This window comes from Rhineura floridana, chromosome 1, assembly GCF_030035675.1.
Source record: "Rhineura floridana isolate rRhiFlo1 chromosome 1, rRhiFlo1.hap2, whole genome shotgun sequence".
In the NCBI taxonomy this organism is placed as follows: Eukaryota; Metazoa; Chordata; class Lepidosauria; order Squamata; family Rhineuridae; genus Rhineura; species Rhineura floridana.
This window is the reverse complement of record NC_084480.1, coordinates 130,610,334-130,637,550: the sequence shown is the minus strand read 5'-3', so window position 1 is coordinate 130,637,550 and position 27,217 is coordinate 130,610,334. Positions and strand designations below refer to the sequence as shown.

The 27,217-nt window shown below is 40.9% G+C and overlaps 1 protein-coding gene across 7 annotated transcripts in view; it reads left to right on the top strand.

Annotated features, from left to right (window-relative positions):
- Window positions 1-27,217, top strand: part of SHOC1 (shortage in chiasmata 1) — a 107,777-nt gene that overhangs the window by 71,645 nt on the left and 8,915 nt on the right. For 6 of the 7 annotated variants that reach the window (XM_061632188.1, XM_061632178.1, XM_061632171.1 and 3 more), the window contains 12 exons: window positions 2,493-2,624; window positions 4,578-4,754; window positions 6,027-6,134; window positions 8,039-8,220; window positions 9,672-9,744; window positions 18,795-18,864; window positions 18,983-19,167; window positions 19,609-19,726; window positions 21,649-21,760; window positions 22,609-22,730; window positions 23,522-23,615; window positions 26,737-26,868. In XM_061632188.1, coding sequence (XP_061488172.1) covers window positions 2,493-2,624; window positions 4,578-4,754; window positions 6,027-6,134; window positions 8,039-8,220; window positions 9,672-9,744; window positions 18,795-18,864; window positions 18,983-19,167; window positions 19,609-19,726; window positions 21,649-21,760; window positions 22,609-22,730; window positions 23,522-23,615; window positions 26,737-26,868 — 1,505 coding nt within the window. The remainder of the gene's footprint in view (window positions 1-2,492; window positions 2,625-4,577; window positions 4,755-6,026; window positions 6,135-8,038; window positions 8,221-9,671; window positions 9,745-18,794; window positions 18,865-18,982; window positions 19,168-19,608; window positions 19,727-21,648; window positions 21,761-22,608; window positions 22,731-23,521; window positions 23,616-26,736; window positions 26,869-27,217) is intronic. The other variant, XM_061632199.1, reaches the window with a different exon arrangement.

Genomic DNA, 27,217 nt, shown 5'->3' with positions numbered 1-27,217 from the left:
GTATACACTCTCTATTTTTACTGTAGTTCTTCTTTTTCCATAAAATACCCCAGTTTGAAGTCACTGTAAGAATTGTGCTTTTTAATCAGAATATTACATTTAAATTGCTTCTTTTTTGTAATACCAGGTTTTTAAATACTTCTGTTTATTCAAACAGCATAGTTAAGGATCAGGATTCCCCTCTCCCCTTCAACTAATGAAACAGTTAAAGCTATATCTGGGAAAAGCCTGTGTAAACCAATGAGCTCAAAAAGAGGCATAATTAGAGGCAGATATCACTTATGGCATATCTACACAACAGATGTAAACGAGCTGAATGGCCATTCCTTGCCAGAGGGAGCCCTTCAAACTGTAGTCCTATGTGGGGACAGGGGAGCTAGGGATCTCTGTCAATTCTCAGTACCCAAGAGAAACTACTATCCCTAGGAGTCTTTGGAGTGGCCATTAGAATTGTGCAGATTATCCTGTGTGACATATGTACGGGCAGGCTTTTGCTCTGTGTGCCTGTGTTGGGAAGCCACAGTCAACGACAGCTTTCAGTGGCATGCACAGCTTTTTTCATTTGGTGTCATGTGATCATCTGATAATCTAAATGTGTGTTGTGCGTCACTTCCAGCATGGAAGTGTCTTAAAATAAAATGAAAAATTAAGGTACGATGCAGTCTGTGGCCTATGTGTGCTGTTGGGCACAGTGGTGCAGCTAGGATTGGATCTCTGGGCCAAATACTAGTACCCCATAGCCCAGGGTCCTTCAGAATAACCACCCAGAGCAACAGATGATGGAGGGTACTTGCAAACAGATCCATGTCAGCATCTGGGCTGGCCCAGGTTGATGGTGGTTGCTGAAGCAGCAGCCTCCTTTCTTCTTATTTTTAAAACACTTTGATAATCCTGATTTTTTTTAAAGGAAATATCCTGTGCATGTGCAGGTTCACAGTTTAAACTCGCTTAAATTGTAGTGCCATGATGACTACAGGAATAACATGGAATTTATTTCTGCTGGTCTGATGCTAAACACACTTACTTGGGAATAGGCTTCATTTTGTCTCAGAAAATAATACATTTTTAAAGTAAAATTAATAAAATGAGCATCTATGTACATACCCAGCCAACCACCCCAGATTATAAATTATGCATTGACAACATATGCTTTACAGCAATTTGTAACACTTTGTAATGTTGATTCCATAGAATAGTCAGTGGGGAAACTGAGCTTGGGTCATAAGATCTCTTACTGTGGCATTGCAAACTACAAGGAGAGGAGACAAGATATTATGACAGCATATTCTTCCTGTTTTTGTTTTGTGTCGAAATAATCTATCTGATAAACCAAAGGCTCTAGTGCAACGCTAGATCCATCCTACTCTTTCCTGTTCTGTGGAGCCTATTCTGTAACATCCTAACTGATAATGCTAGTGTAGGAGGTGGGCTAATCACTGATATTAGATGTTGGGCCTGCATAGATGACACAACACTGATGGATTTCTATACATTTATAGGGATATTGCTCATGAAGTATTGACTACCACTTTGTGTTCTCTTTTGTTTTCAGAGGCCTAGGCTGACAAGTTCCCCGATTTCAGATTGAAAGGAGGTTTAACTAAGAGAGAGGGGGGGGGGGCTTTAATTCAAGTCTATTAATATCCAGAATAAATTACCATATTACCTTTCTTGTTTTCCTGTTTTTTAAAACATCATTCAATGCAGTTACAGGAACTGATTATCTCTGTTCTAAAAATATCATAGTAAAACATCTGTACTTAGGTCTTATATTACCATCTAGCGAGCTCGAGCTAAAACTGCATCCGTATGTTGATTGCTGACACTGTATAGATACTTCAAAACTTCTTTAGATGGTGAAACTTTTGGTACTTGAGAAGTGGCACATTATATATAGCATGGTTGAGGAACCTGCGGCCCTGCAGATGTTGTTGGACTACAACTCCCACAACATCTGTGACTACTGGCCATGCCAGTTGTGGCTGATGGGAGTTGGAGTCCAGCAACATTACAAGGCTACAAGTTCCCCATCACTGATATATAGGGAGAGACAGCAAACAAGAGAGGGCAAGTAATGGTCATGATGGGCTTCTTCACTTTTTTAGATTATGCCAGAACCAGATCTTATAGTCTCTGGTCTGCCATTTCAATTAGCCCAAATCAGCATGGGGTTCATCACCGTCCCCACGCGGCTTGCCGCATTTCAGGCATTTTGAATCTGCTCACCAGACACATGAAAAGGCTTCCACCTCGAAGTGTTCTTCAGCATAGGCTTCGTAGAGATTATAGTATTATTTAACCGGAGGTGTATGTATATTGTATTCACACTATACATTCACCTTTTTCTCAAAAGTAAATGTTTATATATTACCTTTTGCTCAGTTGCTGGTTGAATGTGAAATAATATTCACTCTGTATAGTAAAGGACTGAGTTGTCCTCTAGCTTGTCTTTTAACATTTGTGGTGCTTTTGTTTGTTTTATAATTCTTAAGTTCTGGATGCTGAGGAGGAAAGTCCAACATCTGAAAAACACAACAGTCCTGTTACCATTAGTGAAGCGGTCCCTATGGAAAAGCAAACAAGGGAAAATGAAGAAATAGTCTCCATACAAATTAAAGCATCAGGTACTGAATGTTTTAACACATATGACAGTAACGTTTCTTTCATGGATGGCATGCTGTGGTTTTCAAAATGTGTTCCAGAAAACACTGGTGTTCTCCAATTAGAAGATCAGCAATGGCAAGCCAAGCTTCCGTGAAAGACAGTTTACTCATCACTAGCAATCTTTCCTTGTAATGTGCAGCCACAGACCAGGATTGAATATGTTCTTGGGTATACTCTGCTTGGTGTACAGAGGTTCTGTGGCAGATTTGCATGGGATAGTTAGCAAAAAATCAATACAGAAAGAGTTCCCTGAGGATAGAAAGTCTGAAAACCACTGGTATATAATGCTCATTTTTATGAAACAGTGTAATTGCTTATGTTGACTAGTGCTAGGAAGCTGATATTCCTATGCGAACATTTTGTTAGACAGTAAAAACGTTTGGTGGTGGTGCAAAAAGATGGGCAAAAGATGTCAAACAATGTTCAGTGCACATGTTGTGAGGGGTTTAAAAGTGTCCTTGCCCTCCTTTCCATAGTGCCCACAGGATGCACTTATTGGATTGTTATGTTTACCCTTAGGCTATACACATAAACAAAATAGTTGAGCTATATGCATGTTGTCCCATATGCAAAAAATAATGATCTAGCACACAGCTATTGGGTACATTGGGTGCATTATCATGCACAGCATGGTTAGCCCAAGACATTTTGTTGCTTGAGGCAAAGAACAAAATGGTGCACTCCTCATTTCACATACAGAAGCCAATCAGACCAGAAGTTGAATCTTACTTCAACACTGGCAACAGGACAGTGCATCTGGGGAGACTTGGAATATGCTGTGTCCTCCAAATAGCTTTGTTGTCCAAGACCTCACTGCTGCTGTCCTACACCCAGTACCTGTTGCCTGAGGTGACCACCTAACATTGCCAAATGGTAGAGCTGGCACTGATGCATAGCCTCTAATATCTACTTATGTTGAAGGTTTCTGTGGCTGAAGATGTAAACATCAGTAACTCGTAACACTGGCATGAAGATAAAATTTAAGAAAAATACTTGTATTGTTGAATTTTCTATATTTGTTTTTGAAAAAACTATGATTCTATCTATGTATAACACAAGTGGGTGGTTTGGAAAATATCATATTCACTAGAAAGAACATTATAAAAAAAAATTTAAGCCTGCAATTTTAATTCTGTGTCATGGGTAGGGATGGGTAGGAATTCAGATGAATTTGGATTTAGTACTGCATTTTTCAATGGTCCGCATATACTCCATCTTCATGGAGTGATCTTTCTTGGTCTGAACTTCCCCCAACACTGGACTTTTCCCCTCAAATATTCCCTCAGATATATTGTTCTTTTATTGATTAGTGGAGGAGGAGGAGGAGATGAAGCCACTTTCCTTTCAAAATAATAATTCCTTTCAAAATATTGATAGTTTCTTTCAAAATATCGATATTGATATTGATATTTTTGGGAGAAAAAAACACATTAAAAGCAATGGAAATCGAACAAAGAACGAATTCAAATCAATACTGTTTATTAGGTCAACTGAATGCTTTCCAAGTGGCAGCAGTCAATGGATTCCATCCCTAGTTGTGGGACATCATAACATTTTGCATTCTCATCTGAGGGCTTATCCAAATGGAGCGGGATAATCCACCGTTTCCATATCCAGTTTGTCAGCTGATAGTCCTCGCTTTTTGCCTTTTTGTTCGCTGTTTACCAATGAAAAAAAATGTCCCAATGAAATTCCCGATTTCAAACAGCAAATCACATTTTTGGCAGTATTGGAAGGAGCGGATTTAACCTGCGAAAATGCGTGACACCACGCAACATCATTTGGACGACCGAAAAATAATAAGCACACATAGCGCGCGTGTCACACATTTTGCAGTCGTCTGGATGAGCCCTGAGTGTGCATTATTTAACCATGTGCTGCTACCTTGAGGTTTGTGTTTTGTTTTTCTCCAGTGAGCCAATTTCAGGCATATCATATCCTTGAAGCTGCAGCGGCTCCAGTTTTGAAAGAGCTCTTGAGTTTTTGCATGCACAATTGGAAGTTTGCCACCCTTAATTTTGACATCACCAGATTTTTTTTAAAACAGCAAGAGAAAGTGATCAGGGATGCTTTTAATCAAGGCGTGACTGGTAAGGATAGATTCATCTCTTAAATCACTGTGCATTGTTTATGGCATTAACAGTGGGGATTGTATTACTCAAGAATATAAATGTAACTATTTGTAATTTAGTAGAGAGGGTAACTGTCCTGATAACTATTCTTCAAGGTCTCCTTCTAACAATCTCCTATTATATGCAGTCCTTTTAACATGATGTCCAGAATTGAATCTGGGTTCTTCTCCATGCAAAGATAGTGCTACTGCCTCTTTGGCACCTCCACTTAAAAGGATTTTATGCAGCAGATCTAGGAAAGAGACCTGCTTCCGGGACAGGGTTTGATAACCCATGGTCTAACTGTGTAAGGCAACTTCTTATGTTCATACGGCTGTGGCCTCAGAAGTAGAATGGGGGCAAAAGAATAATTGACCTGAAGTACTGACGCTTTCTCAGGCTTCGGTCATATACCTGTTTTTCTGGGAGTAAGCCCCATTCCACTCAATGGGGCTTACTTCTGAATAGGCCTGCATAGGATTGCAGATCGCTTCTGCAATAGCTGCTTTCTCCAGAACATCATCCTCATTTTTTTCACTGAGTTTTTAGGGAGAATACAATGATGTTCCAACCAAATTGTAGCATTCTAATGTTTTCTGTGTTGTCCATTTCACCAGGTTTGTGGTAAATTTTTAACACACTTGCAGTCAAAGCAACTGTTCATTTTAAAATAATAGTTATAGAAATACTGCAGTTGCAATAATAATAATATACATGGATGAGCAGTTACTCTAAATGCAAAGAGGAACCAAGTAATTAAAGCTCTTCCCCGTGGAACAGGAACTGACTAATGAAAAGGCCATTTCAGAATGCCAATGCCACAAATGAATAGGAAGAACTAATTAACGTCTCAGAAACAGGAGCCAGTGTGAAAGAGAGAGGCAAGGAGGAAGTCATCAGTTAACAGGCCAGGAGCAAGGGAAAGTGGGACCTAAATTCTGAGTTGACATATATTAGGTTTTTGCCAGTGGCGACAAACTTTGGAATATTAAAATAGAGAATGTAGGGGGATATAGCTGTATATTGAGTGCCATGTGGAATCACCATTTTAATTCTGCTTCCAAATGATTGCAGAAGAGCAGTGGCTCAGTAGCACTAAAGAGCCCTAGTGTGGAAGCGATCTAAAGGTCTTAAATTCCACACATAGAGCTCAGTCATCAAGAAAAGGGTGATAAATGGTACTCTCATGCTTACTAAATATATTTTTGGAAATAATCCTATGTAAACTATACTTCTTGATCTTTTTAATAGGTACCAAAGAGACAAAAGATACTACAGTATTCAAATATGCTGGTGTTCTTCATTTGCTGGTAACAGTTCGAGATCTCTTATTAACATGTAACTTGAACACTGCATTAGGTTAGTTTTATAAATGCATTTGCCCCTTTGTTGTTTTAATAAAAATATACCATGCAAGTGCTTGAGCACTACTGTAGATTGTAGAGGCACTAGTGATGCTGTGAAAATCCAGTAATATTTGTTACAGTTTTTATTGACAGATCTTCAGTTCTTCTTTGTTGCTCTAACTCTACTTTTTACGTAATATATTTGTGAAGGGGAAAATTGCTGTGAAAGCTTCTTGAATATAAATTCTTTTTCACTTTATTCAGTAATGGTATCATGTAAAATGTATCTTTGGAGGTGAAAAAAACCCTATTTTCCTGCTACTGGCAATTGGCTCTTTTGCCACTGAGTGGCCTGCCCCACCTAGCTGGAAGAGTGCACGACCAGCCCGGAGGGACCCTGGCACTACCATTGCTTAGGCAATGGCTGCCCTGCTCCTCCATATGTTCTCTGCAGGAGGGGATAACAGTGAGCTACCACAGGGAAGGAGAGAAAGGCACGCTTAGGGGACCATGGCTCCTAGTTGGAGAAGAAGATAACGGGAAAGGGGGACTGCAGCCTTCCAATCCCCTGAAGAAACATCTCTACAGATTAAGAGAGAGCAAGCAGTGGGGGCTGATCCAATTGGTGCAGTGCCCCACCAACCACAGTCTGCTGTCAGCCAGCCCCCACCTACCTGCCTTCTTACAGCCAGACCAAGGGGTGATGGCACTACCAGTCAGCTTCCTCTTCCTTAGTCTCAGGGTTGCCTTTGTAGAGCTCAGCAGGGCTGAGGAGGAGGATGGGGACAAAACTAGAATTAGTTGGCTCTGCCTGTCATTGGCTCTGGCTTCACTTATGATTTTGGCTCCCTGCATTCTGTCCTACCACTCTCAATGGACACTAGCCACCACTGACAGCAAGGACAACCTGTTAAGAACTGTATTGGATGGGTTGATGACGAGGGTCATCTTCACCATAACACCTGCAGGGCTGGGGAAGCTCTGAGTGTCTGATCAGCTTTGGTCGTAGGTTCAGGACTGTGCTCTTTGAGGCCCTGTCATTTTCTTCTTCATCATTCCCCACCCCACCCCAAATCTGATGTGGGTGTGGCCTAGCATATACAGTACTTTCCTGAGCTGCACAGTATCTTATAAATATGCTTCAGGATCGTAGTCATTTCATCAGAGCATGCATTACTCAAGGCTGTTAAGGATAATAGATATACCACATATTTCCAGACACGGTAGAATGATTCCAATATTCTTCCAAAGATTGAAAGAGAAGATGCTTGATGTATTTTAAGTGTGGAAGATTGGGATGGGTGTGGCTGGTTCATCATAACAGAATGCAGCAATTGACATAATTAGCAAATCGTTAAATTACCAATAAAACTATCAAGGGCCATAGCAATGTTAATGGGCCATGGCAGATGCGTGTATGCATTTATATTCCCTATTGCCTCATTAGAACACACTTTTTGTTTGTTTAGATTTTTAGCATTCCTGTGTGTTGTTGTTATTTATTGTATTTATGTCCCAGCTTTTCCTCCAAGGAGCTCAAGGTGGCATACATAGTTCTCCCCCTCATTTAATCTCCGCAACAGCCCTGTGAGGTAGGTTAGGCTGAGAGGCAGTGACTAGTCCAAGGTCATGTCACCTGTGTTTGAATTCCTGTGTATGAATCAAGAATCTGTATGATTTGAGGGAATATGATTATTGTGCTTCTTGCTGTTTCTGTGTTATGTTTTCTTTGAGTTTTGTTTTATTGTTAAACTTGATGGTTGGTTTTTTAATTGTGTATGTAGGTTACCTAGAAACATTTTGTATTAGACAACAAATACATTGAATAAATAATATAAAAGAAGAAAAGTTCCATTTGTTGCTAATGAAGAGTTTGTAAAACGTGTGATTGATGTAACTAATACGTATTTTAAATAGGATATTTGTTTAAGGCAAAAGATAGATATAAGGACTTCCTAGACTTTAGCTTGGATAATATCTGGAGACTATTGAAGATTGTGCAGATTGCCACACAGAAGCATGAGGCCAATCCCAAGATAACAGAGCTGTATCATCAAATGTCCAGATGGGTGCAGAGTAATATGAATGATCGGAATAAGGTAAATAACATACAAAGGTTGGCATCTGGTGAAAACCAAGACTGTATTCTGTTGCTAGAATTATCATACAGAATTCTGATCATAGCATGTAGTGTCAGGGAAGGGGTGTTCCCAATGAGAAGATCTGTTGATCAGGAGGACTTCAGCTTACCACTTGAAATGAGGCTCATCCAACTCAGCAGATATATCATACTCTTGATCTGAAATTCCCTTCCTACAGTTCCTACAAGGCACAAAAGCTGCTAGCAACAGCAGAAAATCCCCCCCTCCAACTTCATGGGTTCTTCCCCAGGAGCAGATCTCTCACCTACCACTTCAAGGAGTCTTTGCCAGCCAGCTAATGTGCTTGACTTTTGTTGGAAATTTCCTTTTCCCCCGTAGCAGGCACAAGAGCTGATGGTGCTGACAGCGATGTGCCCAATCACTTATCACTTCCTACTGTCCAGGAATACTATTGGTTTTTATTTCTACTTTTGTGTAGGGAGTAGGGACTAGTCCCAGTGATAGAACAAAGGAATAAAGCAGTAATGGAGAACCTTCAGCCTATGGGCCTAATTAGGTCCGCAACGCTTTTTTCTCCAGACCATACCCACCTGACCCACACCTGATGTCATATGTGACATCAGATGTGGGGCAAGTAGATACTGGCTGGGTTTGGCTGCAGTAGGGACTTCCCCATTGGGGACTCCCTAGTGCAGGTAGAGGGGCTGCTCTCAGCACCAATCAACTGATGGTCACGGAGATCAAGCCCCTTTGAAGTTATTGCCTGATGTCATAATAATGACATAATGATGTCAGGTGATTGACAGGTGAGTGGCCTTGCCCACCTGTCACGTTAGCCCACGGGAGCAATAAGGATCCAGCCAGCTGGATCCAGTCACCACCCTTGGAATAGGGGCTGCCTGCCCAGCAAAGCATACAACTGAGCTTCAATTTAGAATAAAATACTACAAATAATTTGTTTTTGTTATAATTAATTAATTGATTGATTGACTGATTGTATTTACATTCCACCTTTTCCTCCAAGGAGCTCAAGGTGGTGTACATGGTTCCCCCCTTCTCATTTGGTCCCCACAACAACCCTGTGAGGCAGGTTAGGCTGAGAGGCAGTGACTGGCCCAAGGTCACCCAGTGAGCTTCATGGCTGAGTGTGGATTTGAACCCTGGTCTTGCAAGTCCTAGTCCAACACTCTAACCACCACACCACCACTGGCTTTTGTGTTGTCTTCCTTTTTATTTTTCTATATTCAATCTACTTTCATATTTATTCTAAATTACTCTTGCTTCTTGTGATAATTTTTTTGCTCATGGTAATATTTACTGATGTTACAGGTAAAGATGTAAAGATTATTGTTACATCTTTTAAATATCAAATACAAACTGACCTTTTAAAATATATATATGTGCACACACACATATGCAGATATTTTATATTCTTTATGATGTGCCAGGTAGTAATTGTGACAAGAATGGATTTTGATGAAGAAACAGATGTCCTAATCAACACCATTAGTGCAGTGCAAGGTAAATGTCATTTTTCATACAGGTTTGAAAACTATACTTACCCTTATGTTTACATACTTGCCTGAATATTTCAGTTCAAATGTTTTGGCTCAGGATGCCAAGTTTCTATATTATTGCATATTCCCCAATGAAAATTTATATGCTGTAGTTTCCTTTTGGATGAGATAGAGAGACCATTGTGATGATTTTGTGCTGTGTCTTTATTTAAAAACAAAGACAATGAGCATTGAGAACTGGGTAGGAATATTAGGCTATAAAGCTGCATCAGTTTCCAGCAAGCAAGCAGCATCATCACTTGAAGCCCCCAAAAGATCCTCCTCCTTTATCCAAATAATATGTCAGACCTGGATGTATTTGTCTCTCTTGCTGGCTGGCTTTCATCTCTGCAACTTTTTCCAACACACACCCAAGGTTGTGGGGCACGTCGTACCCACCAGCCATCCAAGCTCTATTTCTAAACTTTCCCTATTCATCAAAAGCACTGAGCAGGCACATTTTGGCTTGCTGTAGAAATATTAACTGACTGTTAAAAAGTAATCACATATACAAAGGCTGATCATTGAATGTAGGGTTGCCAGGTCAGAAGCATCCCCAACCCTGAGATTTTAGGGGTGGGCCCTAGTGTTGTCATGGGGATGTGCCCTAGTGATGTCATGGGGGCAGGCCCTAGTGTTGTAAGTAACTATGATACATTAGGCATCAACCACAGTTGCTTGGAGCATACCACTCAAACAAAAAAATTATCTGCTTGGAAATTAAGATAGAAATCTTAGCTAAATAAGAATGTTTCCAGGTCCAGCTGAAATAATGGGATCATTCCTTCTCACCTGATTAGAGAGCCTGGGTAAGGAACATTAATCTATCCTACTTGCTTCTGGCAAGAAGGGTTTAAGTGCCCTCAGGCGAGGCCAGTCACCAGAAGGCCATTGTAGGAAGAAAGGAGCCTAGTGTTGTGGAGATGTTAGATGGGAGCACTCAGGAGTAAAGACAGATGCCGCAGAAGGCTGCAATTCTAAACACACTTACTAAGCCCCATAGAACTCAACAAGACTTACTACTGAGTAGATATTGTTAGGATTGTGCTGTTGGTAAGGCTTGACTAGGTTTCCTCTGCAATGATATCCATATCAAAGCAGGGTTGGCAGTGCACTGCCTGGAATGCCTTGCCTGCCTTTCAATGTAGGTGCTCCAAGCTTCTTTACACACTTGACCCTTCACTTCAGAGAGAGGTTTCAGAAATGAGTAAGAGTTAAGCAGATTCTCTACTCTTTCCTGCCTACTCTGACTTCCTTGCATTCATAGAAGCAACAACAGTGGTTCCATGTGGTCAACTCAGTCCCCTTAAACCAACCTTTCCCAACTAGTGGGTCATCAGATGTTGCTGGACCACAACTCCCATCAGCCTCAGCCAGCATTGCCAATGGTCAGGAAAGATGGGGATTGTGGTCCAACAAGATCTGGTGGCCCACTAGTTGGGAAAGGCTGCCTTAAACCCACTGATGATGCACCTTGTTATTTGCATGATGGTTTGTTTCTTGCCCAATAGGGGTGAAAGAGAATTCACATACTGGGAAGTGTGGCTTCAATTGCTGTTGTTCCCAGTCTACTGCCTGTGAAGGTAGACCAACCCATGTGTGTTTTCTGTCTCAATTATTACTCACTGGAATTGGATTGGCTGTCAAAGTGTAGGCCAAGGTCACAGAAATCCCCATACAGCACAACCTGACCCGGGGGCTGCAGTTAGTGAAGAATGCTGAGGCACGATTGCTGACATGAGTGAGACCCTATCACCACATAATAGCTCTGCTCTGAAATCTATGCTGGTTGCCGATTTGCTACCAGGCCAAGTTCAACATGTGCTTTCCATGTTAGAGGCTCCACATTAAAATAGTACTTGTTCTGGTCCTATAAGAAATCGATCCTTAAGTACCTACACTTTGGAACTCCCTGCCTATTTACATTAGGCAGACGCTTCATTGTACTCTTTTTGGCACCCGCTAAAAGTATTTTTGTTTAGGCAAGCCTATCCAGGCACATAGAAGCAATTCTGTTTTTATCTGTTTTTAACTCGTTGGTTTTATTATTTTTGAATGTTTTTAAATACCTGTCTTTAACTGTTTTTGCCAATAATTTTATAGTTTTAATTCCTTCTATAAACTGCTTTGAGGTTTTTTACAATAAAGCAATATATAAATGTTGTAAATAAAATACATAAATAAATTTCTGAGTCACTGTGGCCCTTGGGTCTCCTTCCTCTTTTAAACTGAGTCAGGCCGTTTGATACCATCTAGCTCAGTACTGATGACATGGACTAGCATTGGCTCTCCAGGATTCCAGGCAATAGTGTCTTCCAGAGATTTTGACTTTTGGACCTTTGCACGTAAAGCGTGTGTCCTACCACTGAGCTACAGCTACAAAAGATTTAAAAAGTATGTTTTAGAACTGCTCTTTTCACTAATGAATGCACAGCATACAAGGGCAGATCCACACCATGCATTTAAAGCATATTCAACGTACATTTGAAGCACATGAATCCCACCACAGAATGCTGGGAACTGTAGTTTGTTAAGGGTGGTGTGAACTATAACTGTAAGGGAGAAACTACACTTCCCAGGATTCTTTGGGGGAAGTCATGTGCTTTAAATGCAAGTTGGATGTGCTTTAAATGTATTATGTGGATCTTCATTCATTCATAAACTTTGCCTGCATATAAATCATTTAAATTAAAATTTAAAATGGAAATAAGCTACAAAGTTTACTGGGTGACCATGGGCTACGTACCATCTCTCAGCCTAATTGCTTCTCAGAGTGAAAACAATGGGGGGGGCATGACCACCCCAAGGAAGAAAGGCACATTTAAAACGTAGAGGAAATAATCATTTGTAAATAATAATTTACAACCATAGTGTGAAGAAGTGTGATACATATCAAGGCATAGTATGAAGAAATATTTATATAAGTATGAATGTCAAAGATGTTGATTATTTACACAACCTGTAAAGATATTTATAGTGCAATCCTATGCATGTTTACTCAAAAGCAAATCCCAGTGTATTAAATGGGGCTTATTCAGACAGGGAAGCATGCACAGGGCCGCAATTCAGTGATAAGAAACATCACTGACCCAATCCAAAATTCAGAATCATGCCATGTTAATGTCCTGCCTGAAGTTGAGAGATCCAGTCTCAGACACTGCTGTGATTTTTTTCTCTTTTTATTAAAGTTACAGTTACATCAAAAAGCAGTGCACCTCATTAACTTAACTAAGCTTTCTAAGAACTTTTGTCCTGGCTAACTCTGACTAAGCATGACTTCGTAGGACTCCAGTGTTGGCTCAGCAACTGGCTGCTCTCCTGAGTCAACTTAAGTAGGCTTGGCTTTCACGTGTAAATGTTGGCTCCTCAACGTCTGTTGAATCTCCTGCTTCAGCCACCGCCGAGTGTGGGACGAAGGGGGCTGGCTCTCAGCTTCCCCTTCCGAGAGTTGTGGGTGGTCGGCTTGCTCGACCATGGGAAGTGCTGGGCACCCGGCTGGGAAATGTCAGATGGAGCAGGTGGCGCCTCTGGTGTGGGTGCAGGCACTGGGGGCATATCTATTAGAGCAGTCTCCAACAGGGCAGTCTCTGACAGCTCTGGTTGCACTTCAGTGGGGGGGCAGAATTGGGGGGGAGCTGAGAGGGATCTGTACACTCTGTGGTCTCCCCCTGCTGCTAGTCCCTTCCCCCAGCTCATCATCCCAGTCCTCAGTGTCAGAGTCTAGCGTCTTGAAGCCTCTCCTCCCAACCCTGGGTCACAACAGTTAAGTTGTTTTGCAACTGTTTTATACTTGTTTTATGGTTACTGGATTTTAAATGGCTTTATTTCTTGTTGTGAGCTGCCTGTTTCCAACCCTACCTCACAGGGTTGTTGGAAAGATTCCATATACACACACACTGAGATGTAAAAATACATACACCCCCATATAATAGATGATTGTCAAAATCAGTTGGCCATTGCAGAACATTTTTTAAAGTATTAGTTTCCTTCCGAATAAAAGCAGTGACACCTAACAAAGCCCTGCCTAACTGCTTAGGGGTAGGCCTAGAAGTAGGCATTGTGAGAGCAGGGGCACAGGATATAAATTCAGAAGAGCAAAATTACCACAGGCCTAACCACAAGTGCCAAAGACACTTGAAGAGAGACACTGCTTACAAGTGCCTGTACGCTAATGCTAGGAGCCTCCGAACCAAGATGGGAGAACTGGAGTGCTTGGTCTTAGAGAAGAGCATTGATATAGCGAGCATAACCGAGACCTGGTGGAATGAAGAAAACCAGTGGGATACAGTTATCCCTGGATATAAACTATATCGGAAGGACAGGGAAGGACGTATTGGTGGCGGAGTCGCTCTATACGTGAAAGAAGGCATTGAATCCAGCAAGCTCGAAACCCCAAAAGAGGCAGACTCCTCCACAGAATCGTTGTGGGTGGTGATACCGTGCCCCAGGAGGGACTTAATACTGGGAACGATCTATCGTCCCCCTGATCAAAATGCTCAGGGAGACCTTGAGATGAGATATGAAATTGAGGAAGCATCCAAACTAGGAAATGTGGTAGTAATGGGTGACTTCAACTACCCGGACATAGACTGGCTGCATATGTGTTCCAGTCATGACAAAGAAGCAAAGTTTCTAGATATTCTAAATGACTGTTCCCTAGACCAGTTGGTCATGGAACCGACCAGAGGGACGGCAACCCTGGACTTAATCCTCAGTGGGGACCGGGACCTGGTGTGAGATGTAAGTGTTGTTGAACCGATTGGGAGCAGTGACCACAGTGCTATTAAATTAAACATACATGTAACTGGCCAATTGCCAAGAAAATCCAACACGGTCACATTTGACTTCAAAAGAGGAAACTTCACAAAAATGAGGGGATTGGTAAAAAGAAAGCTGAAAAACAAAGTCCAGAGGGTCACATCACTCGAAAATGCTTGGAAGTTGTTTAAAAACACTCTATTAGAAGCTCAACTGGAGTGCATACCGCAGATCAGAAAAGGTACCGCCAGGGCCAAGAAGATGCCAGCATGGTTAACGAGCAAAGTCAAGGAAGCTCTTAGAGGCAAAAAGTCTTCCTTCAGAAAATGGAAGTCTTGTCCGAATGAAGAAAATAAAAAAGAACACAAACTCTGGCAAAAGAAATGCAAGAAGACAATAAGGGATGCTAAAAAAGAATTTGAGGAGCACATTGCTAAGAACATAAAAACCAACAACAAAAAATTCTATAAATACATTCAAAGCAGGAGACCATCTAGGGAGACAATTGGACCCTTGGATGATAAGGGAGTCAAAGGTGTACTAAAGAACGATAAGGAGATTGCAGAGAAGCTAAATGAATTCTTTGCATCTGTCTTCACAGTGGAAGATATAGGGCAGATCCCTGAACCTGAACTAACATTTGCAGGAAGGGATTCTGAGGAACTAAGACAAATAGTGGTAACGAGAGAGGAAGTTCTAAGCTTAATGGACAATATAAAAACTGACAAATCACCGGGCCCGGATGGCATCCACCCGAGAGTTCTCAAAGAACTCAAAGGTGAAATTGCTGATCTGCTAACTAAAATATGTAACTTGTCCCTCAGGTCCTCCTCCGTGCCTGAGGACTGGAAAGTGGCAAATGTAACGCCAATCTTCAAAAAGGGATCCAGAGGGGATCCCGGAAATTACAGGCCAGTTAGCTTAACTTCTGTCCCTGGAAAACTGGTAGAAAGTATTATTAAAGCTAGATTAACTAAGCACATAGAAGAACAAGCCTTGCTGAAGCAGAGCCAGCATGGCTTCTGCAAGGGAAAGTCCTGTCTCAGTAACCTATTAGAATTCTTTGAGAGTGTCAACAAGCATATAGATAGAGGTGATCCAGTGGACATAGTGTACTTAGACTTTCAAAAAGCGTTTGACAAGGTACCTCACCAAAGGCTTCTGAGGAAGCTTAGCAGTCATGGAATAAGAGGAGAGGTCCTCTTGTGGATAAGGAATTGGTTAAGAAGCAGAAAGCAGAGAGTAGGAATAAACGGACAGTTCTCCCAATGGAGGGCTGTAGAAAGTGGAGTCCCTCAAGGATCGGTATTGGGACCTGTACTTTTCAACTTGTTCATTAATGACCTAGAATTAGGAGTGAGCAGTGAAGTGGCCAAGTTTGCTGACGACACTAAATTGTTCAGGGTTGTTAAAACAAAAAGGGATTGCGAAGAGCTCCAAAAAGACCTCTCCAAACTGAGTGAATGGGCGGAAAAATGGCAAATGCAATTCAATATAAACAAGTGTAAAATTATGCATATTGGAGCAAAAAATCTTAATTTCACATATACGTTCATGGGGTCTGAACTGGCGGTGACCGACCAGGAGAGAGACCTCGGGGTTGTAGTGGACAGCACGATGAAAATGTCGACCCAGTGTGCGGCAGCTGTGAAAAAGGCAAATTCCATGCTAGGGATAATTAGGAAAGGTATTGAAAATAAAACAGCCGATATCATAATGCCGTTGTATAAATCTATGGTGCGGCCGCATTTGGAATACTGTGTATAGTTCTGGTCGCCTCATCTCAAAAAGAATATTATAGAGTTGGAAAAGGTTCAGAAGAGGGCAACCAGAATGATCAAGGGGATGGAGCGACTCCCTTACGAGGAAAGGTTGCAGCATTTGGGGCTTTTTAGTTTAGAGAAAAGGCAGGTCAGAGGAGACATGATAGAAGTGTATAAAATTATGCATGGCATTGAGAAAGTGGATAGAGAAAAGTTCTTCTCCCTCATAATACTAGAACTCGTGGACATTCAAAGAAGCTGAATGTTGGAAGATTCAGGACAGACAAAAGGAAGTACTTCTTTACTCAGCGCATAGTTAAACTATGGAATTTGCTCCCACAAGATGCAGTAATGGCCACCAGCTTGGATGGCTTTAAAAGAAGATTAGACAAATTCATGGAGGACAGGGCTATCAATGGCTACTAGCCATGATGGCTGTGCTGTGCCACCCTAGTCAGAGGCAGCATGCTTCTGAAAACCAGTTGCCGGAAGCCTCAGGAGGGGAGAGTGTTCTTGCACTCGGGTCCTGCTTGCGGGCTTCCCCCAGGCACCTGGTTGGCCACTGTGAGAACAGGATGCTGGACTAGATGGGCCACTGGCCTGATCCAGCAGGCTCTTCTTATGTTCTTATGCTTTAAAAAAAGGGATTGGAGGGGGAAAGATTTACAACACAATCCTTTTCTATATTCACTCAAAAGTCCCATTGATTTTCAGCACAGTCCTAACCAAGTCTATTCAAAAGTAAATCCTACTGAATTCAATGGGGTTAGCTTCCAGGTATGTGGAATTAGAATTGCAGCTTTACTCCCAGAAATGCTTCATATTGGGAAGGTTTTCAAAACAGGTTATGAATAAGACAAATAAACTGCCCTCTTCAACAGTCCAGTAAAATTTAAAGTTGTTTGATTCCTTAATTAGCAAAGTGTAACATTGCAGCATGTATACTTTTTAAAATGTCTGTTCAATAATTATTTGAAAGATAAAATGTATAGTATGCCATTTTTGCAAGTAATTAAAAAACCCCTGCATATACACTTTTATGCCTACCAAGATCATGCTGTGATCTTCTGTTGTAGTGCAATCCTATGCATGTTTACTCAGAAGCAAGTCCCAATCCTGTACAGTGAAAGTACTCTTTATGCTGCTGAAAGCTATATCTTTACTGAATTCCTGATGTGAGATAAGCCCGAAAAGGAAACTGGGTTTAGTTATTGTCTGGGTGTGTGTCAACAAATCTTGTCAATCACAACCCTGACTTCACTTATTGACTAAAACATTAAAGGGCAGGGATTAGAACAGCTGGTAGTAACAGAAGTTGCGTGGGGGGGTGGCTGACATTTTGGTTTATATCTTTTGAACCAGACCACCTAGAAACCTTTTTTAAAAAATGAAAGCTAAGAGTCAGGAGATTAAGGTGACTCACCTGGAGACCCAGAGAGGATCCCCAAAAATGAGTCTCCGGGTGAAAACCAGACACCTGGCAACCCTATCGAACAGCCATTACAACATGATACTTTCGTCTCATTTGAATGAAATATGAATGAGCCTTTTCGACATACATGCAGTCCCTTTGGGTGAGCGAGCAAGCAAATGAGGACGTCTTCCTTTAACTATAGTTTTCCATTTTGTCCGGATCAGGAAACTGGTTAACAGCTTCAGAAGAACGTAATGGTTTGAAGATGGCTTAATATCCTGGCTTGTTCAGAAGCTATTAACTGTAATTTTCTGGTCCAAAAGAAATCAGACCTCCTAATTTATTTATTGGCTCATGCAAAGGGGCTGCATATGTTACAAAAAGGCTCATTCATGTTTCAGCAACCAACATATGAATGTCTGAACTTGCCCTTTAATGAATAAAAGAACAATCAAACGTGTTTTATAGTAACTTTGTAAGATTAATAATAACTTTGTTTCCAAAATGTAAAAAGAACAGATAATAATAATAATAATAATAATAATAATAATAATAATAATAATAATAATAATAATAAATTTAATTTATGTGTGGCCTATCTGGCCGATGGCCACTCTAGGCGACGTACATGTAAACAGTTAAAATACAATACAATAAAATACAGTAATACAATATAAAATACAATAATACAATATAAAGCAATACAGCAGCGATAAATACTAATGCAGGGTAAGAGGCAATTCAGTCATAAAAGTTAACCCTCCCTGGAAATCCCAAAGGCCCGTTGAAAGAGCCAGGTCTTTAAGGCTTTACAGAATACATTTAGGGAAGAGGCGTGCCGTAGATCTTGTGGGAGGGAGTTCCAAAGGGTGGGGGCCTCCACACAGAGAACTGCCAAGCATATTTATATAACTATTAAAGGGGATTTTAACTATAAGCCATTATTATTGCACTCTCTCATGTCTGGTATAAACTGACAAATGTTTTCTAAGCTTGTGATAATTGGTCATGTGACAATTTCCAGAGCTTCAGATGAACCTTTAACTTGTGTCTCTAACTTGTGGTTCTATCTTTCAACAGGCTTGAAAATTATATATTTAGATTCTGAAAAAAGAGGGACTTTGTTAGAAAGCAAAAATGTAACAAGTAGGTGGGTATAGTTCATTACTGAAAAGTGGACCAGGATCGTGAAATTCTTACAGAAGATGATTTGTAAGATGTAACTAAAATCGTAGTAAAACTTTTCCCCCCCTGTGCTTCATTTGCAGTTTGGAAATATACTCTTGTGTGGTTGTATATAATCAGAATATTGGCCCTGATTTTCCCTGGAGTCATTTTTCATTAGTGGTGGAATATAATTATTCAGAAAATTCCTGTTGGATTAATCATTGCAAAAATCTGAATGTTTCTTATATAACTTTCATAACCACTCTCCCAGAAGCATTTGGAATCGGTATGTGAATGTTTTAAATACTAAATCGATGGGGAAAATCAGATAACAAGGTTTTGTGTTGCTCTGTAAAAAGTTATCTAAGATCTTTTAAAATGGTTGCATATAAATGGTTCCTGGAAATGAAAGAGACAAACAATATGATGTTTACCAGGGTTCCCCCCCTCCCAGTCATACAATTGTAAAGGCAGAGGTGAAGTACTGTTTGTTTGTTTATTTATGATTGCATTTGTATCCCACCATCCTTCAAGAAGCACAAGGTATCATACATACATGGTTCTCCGCCTCCTGATTTTATCCTCACAACAACCCTGTGAGGTGGGTCAAGTTGAGAGATATAGTGCATTGCTTCTCTGTCTTTGTACAAGGCCTAGATAGCACCCTGGCATTGATCTAGTAGTAGTACCATACGTTTTTGTGAATCTTCACATTATTTATCTTTAGAAGAGGTTTCTCCAGATAATTTTGGATGTGTCCTTCTGAAGGTGCAAATCCCATATGTTTTTCTGATGTCTGAGGGTCTTCTCAACACCCCAGAAATCCTGCAGTTACTGGAGTCAAAGTAAGTAGGGAAACTGGAAATTAGGTTAGTAATTCATCCCTCAGTCAGCCAACTCCAGAGCCTGGTGCACCTTACAACCTCTTCACGTTTCCATTGCCATGAAATTCCCCATCAGCCCCACAGTCTTTATATGAAGATTAATAAGGATTGAGTTTTACGGGTTCATCCACACCAGCACTCATGTCCTATTCTCAATAAAATATGGCCCTCACAATTAGGGTGGTTGTATGTCCTAGCCCAGTGGTTCTCAACCTGGGGGCTGTGACCCCCAGAGGGGTGCACGAAATAATCCAGAGGGGGCTGCAAACAGTAAAGAAATTATTTATTTTTAAGAAACCTCTTCAACTCCCTGGACACTGTCTGCTCCCCACTGCCGCTGCAGACATCACCTCCTCCAAGCTCTAAACAAGAGGGAAGAACTTTTGTTGAAGTGACAGAGCATCTTTCAGGCATGCTGAGGGCTGGCATCTGCCTATAAAACACATGGCAGATGCCAAAGGAGGCTGAGAGTGGATCTACCAGAAAGAAGAGGGGATTACTATCGCTGACTCCTGTCTCCTCACACTGCCACTGCTGATGACTCCCTTACTCTGAATAAGAGGAGAGGGCTTTTTGTGAAGCCAAAAAAAGCAAGGCTGCAAGGAAAGGCTGCTTTCCCCCTTCCTTCCTGGCAGCCTGCCTGACTGCCTTTCTTGGCTCCTGCTTCACTGCCACCTCCTTTTAAAGATTATTCTTATTTGTGAGGCTGCCCAGATCTCACCTTCGGCCCAGACAGAGCCAAGGAGCATTGAGAAAGCTCAGGAGTTGCTTGCCCTCCAATATCTGAGGCTAAGTATGCATGCCAGCATTCCCCCTTTCTTCCACCTACACTCTGCCCCCCCCAATCTCTGTCTCCAAGATGATGAGGCAGTTGAGGGCTCCCATATGCCCAAATGCCTGCTTGCAGGAGGGGCAGGTGTGTTTGTGTGCATGCGCTGATCTGTCCCCCAGGTGCACACTAACCAAGTCATCAGTTCTGATGATCATCCCAAAGCCTAAAAGCACTAACCTCCCTCTTCAATCTATCCACCCTTTTGTCGTCACAATCTAGCATCCCCACCACAACCATTGCTGCTTTTTGATTATCATTATCATTATTAAAAAGGTCAGCAGGTTGGCTAAGGCTGAGGTCCACATACTGCAACTGAAATTTATTTATTTATTTATGTATTATTGCATTTATATCCCACCTTTCCTCCAAGTTGCTCAAAGTGGTGCACATGGTTCCCCCCCTTCCCATTTTATCCTTACATCAACCCTGTGAGATAGGTCAGGCTGAGAGATTGTCTGGTCCAAGGTCACCCAGTAGGCTTCATGGCTGGGTGGGGATTTGAACCCGGATCTTAGTCCAACACTGTAATCCACTGGTGTTGGGAGACAGGACTATACATCTTTAGACTGTGTATGTAGGAGGAGAGGGACACAATTTGATTGGATCTTTGCATTAAGATAAGAAAAGAAAGCAACACCTCCCTGTCTGCAGGGAGCTTTTAATGGAAAGGGATATTTAGAGATGTGATTTTGCCACGCACCATTTTTTTCAATTAAGAGACTAAAATTACAATTAGCATGGGTGGTCATGAAGTTTTTTGAGCTTACAAAGGGGGTCCCGTACTCATAAAGGTTGGGAACCACTGCCCTAGCCCTCTGTCAAGTGATTCAGTAGCAGGCAATGAACTGGCAGAGGAGTGTAATGCAGGAGATGTGAGGAAAGCCCTCTTAAGCTTAGCAAGACACTGGGACAGGTGGCAGGATGGGCAAAGAAAGGTGACCATGAGAAATAATACTGGGACCTGGGGTGTGGGAAGAGCACATTTTAAATATTGTGGGTGGGTTATCAAAATGCATAGGGCTGGTTTGCTAACAGGAACTAATCTGTACAGGTACAGTATTACATTCATTGAGAGAAGCTGCTGTGAGGGATTACAGTTCTTTGGACGCACAGACCATTATGTCGTGGTGACTATAGATGAATGCACTGCTATCATTATGCAGGTAAAAAAAGTTGCAGTGGAAGATTCTGCTCACGAGTATACCTAGACAGCACATATCAGTGAAGTTACATGCCGTCCTGTACACTAAGAGGGCCTAAGATTGTTCACAAATTAATAATAAATTATATGAAGTACAAATGAGAATATGTCTAATAAATCTTGTCAATCAGCTTGCCAGGGGGTGAATATTTAAATATATTGTATATTTTGCACTATGACCCTATGCATATTTGCTCAGAAGTAAACCTCATTGAGTTCAGTGAGAATTACTCTCAGATAAGTATCGAAATGCAGTCTTAGATTGCAAATTGGGTGATCATGACATAAGATATAAACCTTATGAAATGTATTAATGGAAGTGGTTGTTATGGATGTACGTGCATATAGTCAAAGAGTATGACAAAGATATTTATTGCAGAATTAATTTATAATAAAAAAAATTAAAATGTGTTAATGAAGGCTGTCAGGCAGACTTTTGAGCCTGTAAAACTGCAAACCACAGATAAAAGGAGAGGAAAGTAATATTAATGTGGAAGCAAAAGTATTGGCCGTTTTTAAAAAAAAACACGCTTTCTGTAGAGTTGTATTTTATGCATGAGGTGGTTACATAGTTTAAGAGATACATAATGATATTTGGAACATTATGATACATTCACTGTTTCTGCTAAGATTTAGTTGACATCTGTAATATGAATCTCAAAACACACCTTAGTTGGATTATTCCCATTTTATACAAGATGAAACTGAGTATGGAGCAGTAAGGTCCTGCCAAATTAGGAGTGAAATCTGTGCTTGAACGATTTTTTATGATAGCTGTAGTCTTGCTTATACAGATACTTTTTGTTGTAGAACATGGAAGAACTCAGTTATGAAAAATCTTCTGATAATATTATGTTAAGACTGATGGTGCTATCACTCCAGTACAGCTCCTGTTGGATTATTTTATACTCCAGAGAAAGGTTAAATTCTGAGTAAGTTCAAATCTTTTGTTTTACCCAGGTGTGTGAGGTTTAGAAGCTTACCATTTTTTTAACAAGTGAAAGCTGAAATTTTTGATACTATTGCCAGGGCTGTAGCTATTCTGACCCCTTTTTCCTGAAGGTCCAGCTTTCATATTTTAAAATAAGTCTCTAGCCTTTCTACTTGTTGAGATATAAAGCAAAGCATGGAGCAGTAATCTGCTTGTTGTTTGAAACAAATATGTTCCTTCCAATGTTCTGGCAAATGATTGTAAAGGCTTTGAGATAACTGATAAACACTAAATATTTATATAAATATTTATTTTATTGATATTTCATACAATTAAATAACTGTCAACCTATTTGGTTATTTATGTTACGGCATTCTGCACTGATTTGTCACTTTCAGTCCCATCTATTTTTAGCTGCCTTTAGCTATTACCATGCAGTTGCCAGTTCTGCATGTCCTGTTTTTATTGCATCCTTTGGATATTTTAAGAAAAATAATAGTGAGTTTATATCACAAAAAAGGGGGGAAATATTGGAACAAAATAAGGATACTTAGGCAAAGAATTCTGGAATCTACTAGTGTTAGCCAAATATATGCATTTAATGAAAACAAATAAATCTAAAAACTATTAATGTTGTATGTAATTTGTCCCACTGTTTTCCCAGCAAATGTTCAGGTACAATAAAACAATCTAGTTTCCAAAAATTTAAATAAGAGAGGATTTAATGTTTAATGTTTCATAGATTTTGAACACAGATATTGACTAAGTGTAATGAAATGCCACTTGATTTAGGTATAGCCTATCTGGAAAGACTCTGCACAACCTAGCCTTGATTTATGCAGCTTTGGTTTTATCTGCACAGAAGTCAGAAGACTTTGAAGTGAAGGTAATTTTTGCTAAAATATATTTGTTAATATTGTTGATCAAACTCCATTAGCAAAATATTTGGTCCTTCATGCACTCGGAGAAAAGTTAGAAAATTGATTAGATTTAAATATCTGCTGTAAAGGAATCTCGAAGGATGTGTGGGATCTGATACTGATCTGGTTTACATGAAATGCTAGGCCATGGTTTGCTTTTACATCCAAACCCATCCTTGCCAACTAACTATGGCTTGTTTGTGGTCAACAGAATATGAAAACATGGTTTGAAGTTGGTTTACAAATCACAGATTGTGTTAACCATGGTTTCTTGTTGCATCTAAACCCACTATTGTAGCTTAATCCTGGTTTGTTTTGCTGGCCCACCTCAAGGTGCTCACCCAGCTACAGAGGTGCGAGGTGAAAGTGATAAGCAAATGAAACCACCATTAGGTGAAACAAGATTGCACGACTGATCATGGCTTTGTGTTGCCTGCGAATGCAGCCAGTGTTCACTGGAATTCATAAAAGGATTTGTACCTTATGCTTTCACTTGGATTCCCCCACCCTAATAGTTTTGGTCTCATTTTGGGGGCTAAATGCTTAGAACAAGTACATCTAATCTGTTGCTGGATCTCTCACTTTTCTACATAGTGAATTGGAACAATGCAGATTGTCCTTCTGGCTTGCTGTGCCACTGGTGGCGTGCACATTTCTGCTAGTGGTATTCCCACCAACAGTAGCTGGTGTAAGGCTCCAAAACAGGATGTTTCCTGAGAACTGGCACAGCCCCCCAAAGGAAAAGTGCCCTTCCACCTTCTCTCATAGCCAGTGGGAGCGGGCAGGGATGCAAATGTGGCAGGGAAACTTCTACTCCATGTGCTCCCCTCCCCCATTTAGGACTGCTCCCGAAGTCACTACAGTAATACCTCGCATTAACGTAGTCAATGGGACCAGAGCGTGTACGTAAACCAAAAATGTCCTAAAAGTGAAGCGCTACCTTTTAAAAAAAATTTTACCTCTCCTTCATGTGGAGCCTCAAAGCCCCAAGCTAAAGCCTCTGCTGCTGCACTGCCACGCCTCTCAGCTGATCACAATCACCGTCCTCCCAGCTGATTTGCAGTAGCGTGATCACATCTATTTCCACCCCTGCGCTCTAAAGCCTCTGCTGCCGCGCCTCCCAGCTGATCGCAATCGCGCCTCCCAGCTGATTTGCGGTGGCGCAATCCTGTCTATTTCCACCCCCACTGCGCTAAAGCCTCTGCTGCTGCGCTGCGTTTCTGGAGAAATACAGGCATATGGAGCATGTATGTTATAGCGAGGCCATGTTAAGTGAAGCGACGTTAAGCTGGGTATGCCTGTAGTGAATAATCCTATGGCAGATTTATATCACATCTTTATATCACATCATCTTCACAAGTATTGCTTGTTAGCACTGTCAAGGCTCTGCTGAGGCATCATAAATGTTTCAAATAATTCTGGCATTTGAAAGTAGAAAAAAACACTGTGATCTGAACACAGTCAATTAACTAATATTGTGTTACCACTAGAGGTCACAAAGTTCAGTTACCTAAACTCAGCAACTCATAATGTAAATTTTGTAGGTTTCTCTTCATTTGCCCCATCCCATTCCTGATTTTCCCCATCCAGATAATTATTTTGTATATTATATGATTTGTATATTATACATATTTATTTGTTTTTATATCTTATTTACATGCCTACAATAATGTGGTAGGAGGAAGGGACCACTGTTTCTTTTCATGCCCACAATATAAATCTCAAATTTCACATTATTTTTTTTAGGCAGTATTCACTGTGGATTATGGGATCATCAACCTTTCTGGGGCTGTGGGCACATTTGGAATTTTGAGAGAGTCCTGTGGGCACCACCTTCTCTGGTTGCTTCTTCTCCCCCCCCCCCAATGCTTCCCTGATCCCCAGACAGGCAGGAAGAGAGAGAGAATGTATGTGTGTGTGTGACCTGTGGCTTGATGGTGGTTTTGAGGAGGGCCCTCAAATGTTCTAGTGTAGTTGCCATTGAGGGGCAGTGTTGTGTAGTGGTTAAGGTGTTGGACTATGACCTGGGAGACCAGGGTTTGAATCCCCACATAGCCATGAAGCTCACTGGATGACCTTGGGCAAGTCACTGCCTCTTAGCCTCATGAAAACCCTATTCATAGGGTCGCCATAAGTCAGAATCGACTTGATGGCAGTACATTTACATTTAGTTGCCTTTACACCGGTGTAATATGATCATAATGCCCAGTCCGAGACTGCTTTCACACTGCACTATATTCTGTTATTCCAATAATTTCTTACCTGGTAATTTGTGCATTTTATTTGCTCTTTCACATGATGTTAAAACTAGTTCCAGAAATCTAGTGGAATGTAGTGGAAATTTAGCACTCATTTCCATGATAAATGATTCCAGAAATAATCCGTTTGGAAGCTTGGGATTGGAAAATTGCAGGAGTTTTGTGCTAGCTGCAGCCACTCACATGGCAGGCTCATGTGTATGCATGCAATGCGTTCCTACCCTTTCGCCATGTGTCCATTATTTTTTTTTTGCCGATTGAAAATTTTACCGGTATTCAGGCATAGGAGTGGGTAGCAGCTATTCCGTCCTCCTTTTCTTACACATACCCCTGTGTCCAGACACTAACTCGTGCAATAAATTATGGGGGAACTATGGTGCGTATGCATATAACAGGTGAGGGACGAAACCTTTGTTGTAGCAGTGTAAAAGACATTTGCACGAAATGCCAGTATATCAGCTGAAAAAGCCACGGTTCCTTAACACAACAGGTACTGCAGTGTGAAGGGAATTTTATCTGCAAAACTGATGCAATAAGTCCCATCCATGAAAGCAGCCCTAGTTAGTACAGAATGCAGCTGCTAAATTACTAACTGCAGTTCCTATGCAGTCTTCAGGGACAACCCCATGTATAGCATATTACAGTATTCTAACTCAGAGGTTACCATAGAATGGATAACTGAGGCCTGGTTACCTTAATGTTGTTGTGTTTAGGCTGAGTTTGTGAACATGCAGCATCAGCTTGGGCATTAAACTGCCACAGGATTCTTCTTGTTTTTACTTCATTTATATAACCTCTGTTCTGAATGTATAATATAACAATATTTTAGGTGGCTCTTACACCAGGAGTTGAAGAGACAGCGCTCTTAATTCGTCAGATTGCTGACCACATTCTGATGACTTCTAAAAGACATCCCCAGGAATGGCTGGATAAATCCTGGCTTTCTGTTTTGCCCTCAGAGGTCTGTTTATTTTAAGTAAATAGGTTTAGTTTTGTTTACAACAGAATAGGGAACCTGTGGACTTCCTAGATGTTGCTGGAGTACAAGTTCCCATCAACCCTGAGCATTGGCAATGTTGGCTGAGGCTGAGGGAGTTAGAATCCAGCAATACCTAGAAGGCCACAGATTCTCTACCCTCAGTTTACAAGGTACAAACAGTTCCTGTTCCATTGCATTTATTTGATTCTTAATGTGTTTGTTTTGCTTTCTCATGGTAGTCATCTCAGAGTCTCTGGCTAGTGTGAATACCAGTTGCTCTTTTATTTGGACGTCGTGCTTCCATTTTCATGTTTGTTCTTCCTTACCATGG